The sequence below is a fragment of the Notolepis coatsorum genome, assembly GCF_963971535.1.
Source record: "Notolepis coatsorum genome assembly, chromosome: 18".
NCBI lineage: Eukaryota > Metazoa > Chordata > Actinopteri > Aulopiformes > Paralepididae > Notolepis > Notolepis coatsorum.
The window spans coordinates 37,025,672-37,032,064 of record NC_140182.1 but is presented as its reverse complement, the minus strand read 5'-3'; the positions used below and the strand labels follow the sequence as shown (position 1 = coordinate 37,032,064).

Sequence of the window (6,393 nt, the reverse complement as noted above, 5' to 3'; positions counted from 1 at the left end):
ACTATCTTCCTCTCGTCTCCCGCGCCTGAACCTTGGGTTCCAAGTGACTGCGTCGTCATGTTGACGCCATCGGTTCACTGTGTGTCTAGATTCTAGAAGATGCACTGACACCATATTTGCACTGCAAAATAAAATATTGAATACAATATAAGTAACATCTGATACCTAATACCAGTCTGATCCATGACTTTGCTTCTTCTAAACCCCCCCCCCCCCCCCCCCCCCCCCCAGAAAACGTAGTTTTGGAGTTACTGGACAAAAAAAAATTTGTACCTCAGACGAAGAACCATATAAGTCTGTTTTAAGTTTTCAGAGGAAGAATGTTTTCATACTGTAGTATCTAAAGATGGTAAGTTAGAGTGTTGTGTTCACTCATAGTTAAAGACAGTAGAGGTTGAGTAGTTTATTGTCTAAAGATGATAAGTTAGAGTGGTGTTCACTCATAGTTAAAGACAGTAGAGTTTGAGTAGTTTATTAGATGGTAAGTTAGAGTGTTGGGTTCATTCATAGTAAAATACAGTAGAGGTTGAGTCGTTTATTGTCTAAAGATGGTAAGTTAGACTAGAGAGTAGTGTTAATTTGTAGTTAATGACAGTAGAGGTTGAGTACCTTATTATCTAAAGATGGTAAGTTAGAGTGTTGTGTTCATTCATAGTTAATGACAGTAGAGGTTGAGTACTTTATTATCTAAAGATGGTAAGTTAGAGTGTTGTGTTCATTCATAGTTAAAGACAGTAGAGGTTGAGTACTTTATTGTCTAAAGATGGTAAGTAAGAGTGTTGTGTTCATTCATAGTTAAAGACAGTAGAGGTTGAGTAGTTTATTGTCTAAAGATGGTAAGTTAGATAGAGTAGTGTTCATTTGTAGTTAATGACAGTAGAGGTTGAGTACTTTATTATCTAAAGATGGTAAGTTAGAGTGTTGTGTTCATATAGTTAAAGACAGTAGAGGTTGAGTAGTTTCTTGCGACATATCACATTCACACTCCAAGTGATTAACTTCACAACATTACAAAACATTTAAAAACTGACCTATATGGTTCTTCAGTGCAAGAGTTCAATTGATATATATTACATGTTTATGAATTACAGAGCATGTGTGAACAGGGGGAGGAATGAAGTTGCATTGCTCTGATTTTGGACATGTTTGGAATGTATTTTGTTACATTCTTGGAATAGTATTTTGGTATTGTGGAAATTCTTCCATACTAATCTTATATTAACTTAGTATTGGTACCATTGGATCCCCACTTGCAGTTCCAAGAAGTATATTGTGCGATTTATGGGTGGGGAGGGGGCAATAATCTATAGTCCCACCTGAAAGAAACAATAATCTATAGTCTCGGTCACTATCGGTATAAGTTGCACATTGCCAGAAAGTACTTACTGTACACAAACAAACACAGGTAGAACAGGTAGAACAGGTTAGAATTTACAGTAGGATGTCCACAACAAAGATGCAAGTCAACAGAACAAAGATAATCAACTCAATCTAACTCTGTGCTACTGCAGTGGTTACAAGAAGGATCTGTTAACGAGAGAAATGATTATAGCTCCTATGGTACGCCTCTTTGTGCCTACTGTCTGATTGGCTGGCTCTGACCTCTGACCTTGGTGTAGGGCGGAACAGTAGGCAGCACACAGTGGATCTGTGTCCCAGTGTAAAGGCACAGAGTGGCTCATCATGGCAGAACACACAAATTAGCACCAGATGACAGTGGAAAGGGAAAGTATTAATATTGATGGACCAAGCTCTGGAAAATACCAAATATATCTGTGCCAAATGTAGGAAAGAAATGTACAGATTATTTTGAAAATCAAGATGTGAATAACTAAAATGACAAGTGTCCTAGCGTGGGTGCTTCAGTCTAGCATGAGGTCGTTGAAGGCGGGAAAAAAGGAAAATGAAACCATTAGGTCATCGTTACAAACACAGTCCAAATTTAAGTTTCATCAAAAAGAAAAGAAATGCAGTGACACCTCAAATAATAAAAACAAAACTCCAAAATGTGGCTCCAAAGTGAGCAGGTTTTGGCAGAGACACCCCTGGTCCACACCGGAGGGTAGAGACAGAAAAGTAGGGCCAGGAGACGGTCAGTTCATGATCCCGCACATCTCAATGTACACACCGTTCATACAGGCCTGTGTGACACACAGGACAGTCTCTGGGTTCTGACAGTTGGCCAGGGACTGTATTTCAACATAAGGTCCAGAGGCTCATAGTATCTCTTCACAACACTGTTCCGAGTAGGACTACTGGTCTCAAAAACCACCATACCAATCTGAAACCTCTGACATCACCTCACTCCTTTGCTTAGCCGTCTCCAGTAGCCACCGGTCAGTTTCATATCTAGTTCTAGCGGGACTGGTTCTCTCCTGTACACTTCAGTCAGTGACTTCCATGGGAAGCATCGGTGAGCTAGACTATAGGTGGAGCAGGCAGGAGGGGCGGGTGGGGGAGGCAGTGGCGCGACTGGTAGCTGCGGAGGGGTTCGGTGCTGGAGGTTTGGATGAAGGGGGAGGGTGTCGGGGGGAGGGGCAGTTCTCAGCTGTGGTAGCTGGGCACGGCTGACTGTTTCTGGGACAGACGCAGCAGCTCCTCCCGGATGGCCTTGATGAGGGAGGCGGAGGAGTGGCTGGGCGGGGAGGTGTCCAGGGGCTCGGGGGCCAAGGGGTAGCCCAGGCCGGGGGCGTCCAGGTGGGCGGGGGGCGCAGAGGGCTCCCTGCTCATCCCGCCCCGGGGCATCTGGAAGATAGAGGCGGACGAGTAGTCAGGGTACAGGCCCAGGAACAGCTGAGGCCGGAGGAGGGAAGGAAGACGAGGGAGAAAAGAGAGAAAAGGAGAGAAAGGGGAGGGGATAGTTTAAAGGGGGAAGAAGAACTGACAGATTCAAAGTGATAAAAACTAGAAGAGAGAGAACTGGAGAAGTAAAATAGGCACAGGACAGGATGACATGTTTAGATGGTTATGATGCATTATGAGGTTGGAAATTCCAACTTCCTACTAGGAAAAAATGAAATAAAACGGTCAAATAAAAAAGAGTTCTGTGAGACTCTCCGTCTCCTCTCTTTGATATAAATCACATATCCTGAGTTCATATGACCCTATTGTGTTCCTTCCTCTCCTAAACACCTCACCTTACTCATCTTCCCATAACAACCCTAACTTCCCAACCCTTCCCTAACCCCCCCCCCCCCCCCCCCCCCGGAGCCAGATGTAGCACACCTTCGGTAATGTACTTCAAACTCTGGACCCACTCACTCTCTCTTGTGTATATGTGTTCAACTTTGTGTATCGTGAGCTCTCTTAGGATACGTCCGGCCAGTATCCACTTTGAGTCATCCGCTATAACTCTTGATTTACTTGTACCTGTTTGGGTATAATAAACCTGTGTTTAACCAAGTCTATATTTGACTAAGTATATTCCTCCACAGTTCCTAATGGCAAACTCGGGTATGATCTCTCGACCCCCAGCTCAAGTCATTTCAACATGGCCACTAACATCGTGTAAATGTTAATGTTGTTATTAGTTGTGCTAAGAGTACATTTGTAAGTATATTAGCTTTGTAGCTCAAAGGCACGTAGGTCAGAGACGACGCGTTTCCCACCTCCGACCATAGATGAATGCAGCATTAGAGCAGTGGTTCTCAACCTCTTTCGTGTCGACTTTGTTTCAGGGTCAGGGTCCATCTGAGATGATCTGAGTAGTAGTTAGTTGAGGAGATGACCTCTGATTGAAATCTATGAATTATTATTAATTAATTAAGTCATTCTCACATATTCATTGGACTAACCTCTAGTAAATTAAGCCGTGAAATGAAAGTATTTCCCTATTATTCTGGGGACCCTCAGGAACGACCCCAATGACCCCTGACCCCTGGACCCTGTACTGAGAGCCACATGGTTAGAAAACACAGAAGGGTTGAGCAGCAGGAGGACTCACTGCGTCTCTGTCTGGTCCCGATCTGGAGAAACTGTCCTCGTAGGGGTTCCAGCCCACGCCTCCATTCTGTCCCGGGACCCCACGGCCCCCCGCTGGGTAACCGTTGATCCGGCTGGACAAGCCCACCTGTGTTAGGTGATGGAGCTGGGCACCTGCACACACACACACACACACACATACACACACACACACACACACACACACACACACACACACACACACACACACACACACGCACATGCACACATACACACACACACACACACACAGAAATAAGAATGTATGCAAACATAATGCCTGCGCAAGGCGCACCTCACCAAAAACAATGCTGATTTATTTTGCACGTAATCTCACACACATCCAAAAAGTCTAAACAGTTTTGCACACATCCATTTAGTTTGACAGTTATTGAGAGTACATGGTTTGAATATGGTCACCAGTGATGTCATCGGGGACATTGAATCCTTGTGTTGTGTTAATCACAGCACCGTGAAATGATGTAGATGGTAAATAGCAATACCTTGTATAGGGTGTCTCATTCATTGTCTCATTCAAACTGCTACCTTATCATTTCATGGTGCTGTAAGGATTCAGTGTCATCACTGGTGTCATCGCCGGTGGCCATATTCAAACTCATTGACTCCCATTAGCTGTCAAACTCAATTCATGTGTGCAAAACTGTTCCGGGTTTTTGGACGTGTGTGTGTGAGATTATGTGCAAAATAAATCAGAATAGTTTTTTGGTGAAGTGCCCCTTTAATACACTTTGAAGCAACTCCATCCATATGAAGTGCACTCCCCCTCTCTCTCTCTCTCTCTCTCTCTCTCTCTCTCTCTCCCTCTCTCTCTCTCTCTCTCTCCCCTCTCTCTCTCTCTCTCTGCTGCGCTGCACTCAGCAGTCCATCTCTATTAGTCCGAGTCACACAGCAGCACCAGCAGCACGTCCACCACGCAGGGACTGTTAATAATTCACCAGAGACGAGGCTCTCTCAGCCTGACGGCTTTACGAGCCGGGGAGGAGGTGAGTGCTCTGAGTTACAACCAGGAGGCTTTCAGACGCACCTCGACGGAACTGAACTGAACTGGGGGGCTGCGTTTAAGACTCGCTCTCTCTCGTGTGATGGAAGATCACGGCGCACAAGCGGCCGGAGGAGATGTGTGTCGGTATAGCGTTGCTGATTGGCTCGAGAGCAGCCGTTTATAGGTGGAGTGCAGTGACCCGCCTTTATGTATGCGTGCGTGTGTGTGTGTGTGTACATTTGGATGTACAATCTGTTACGGTATAAGGCTGCATGATATAGACAAAATAGTAATACCATATTGGAATAATTTTACTGTATATACTGTATATACCGTATATATATATATATTTATCCAATATAAATATATATATATGGAATATATATGCCATATATATGTATATGTCATAGAGTACTGTAGGTAAGGGATATAGATATAGTATAAACAGGTATGTAAACAGGAATATATGCAGGTATACACACACATGTCTGAATATACCTGCATATATTCCTGTTTACACACCTGTTTATACTATATCTATATCCCTTACCTACTCTTACTAGTTATACCACTGGCCAGTATGGCGGCTTACTACCGTAGTGTATTTATATCTGTATCACTGTACATAATAATACTGTAACACTGTACATACATCAGATTAGCATTATTACTCAGTAGTACTCATTTATATATATCCCAGTTTAATCACTTGCACGTTGTATATTGTTATTTCACTTTACTGTTACCTTTGCACTCTGGTTGGATGCCAACTTATTTTTGTTGTACTGTACTTGTGATGTACGATGAAAATACATTAAAATCTAATCTAATCTAATTATTTTATCAGATATTATAATAGCAACATGGCCTGCACTATCATGTTTTAAAAGTGTTTAAAGTTTAAAATCAAGATTTCCTTTACATTAGTATATTGGTGAAGGTATAACAGCCCTTCTAAGGTTTCTCCCCTCCACATTGCCTGTGGTGCTTTTTTCCTATTGCTAGGTTTTTAGTGAGTCTTTCCCTTACCTTCGTGTGGGGTATGTCTGGGAGAGTTGCATTTATTTATTTTACATTTCGATCAGATAATTGGATTATCTTTTTTGCATTAGAGACAAGGTAAGAACACTATATATCCAAGCTTGCGTTGATATTTCTTTCTCCCGCGATCGAAGCTATCTGTGTGGACTGTGTTGTGCTGTTTACCGTTGGCTGTGGTGGGGGGGCGGGGGGCAGGAGGCGGGCGCGCCGCTCTAAACCTCTAAATTTCTCTAAATTTCATTCTTGCATGAGGAGACATAATAATGATAATCTAGCGTTGATTTCAGGAAGATTCGATAATCAGGCGAAGAATTACAACGTGATAAGTGGATTCCACTAAAACGCTATTAGCGCGTCTTTTTCCTGGGATTACTAAGACTAATCAAAAC

At 43.1% G+C, this 6,393-nt stretch overlaps 1 protein-coding gene across 1 annotated transcript in view; it reads right to left on the bottom strand.

Moving 5' to 3' along the window:
- Positions 1-246: 246 nt before the first annotated feature.
- The window catches only part of LOC311245321 (UPF0606 protein KIAA1549), a 154,470-nt gene continuing 148,323 nt past the window's right edge, over positions 247-6,393 (bottom strand). The window contains exons 19-20 of the mRNA XM_084335157.1: positions 3,944-4,095; positions 247-2,745 (exon numbers count right to left, since the gene is read on the bottom strand). Coding sequence (XP_084191283.1) covers positions 2,545-2,745; positions 3,944-4,095 — 353 coding nt within the window. The 3' untranslated portion in view covers positions 247-2,544. The remainder of the gene's footprint in view (positions 2,746-3,943; positions 4,096-6,393) is intronic.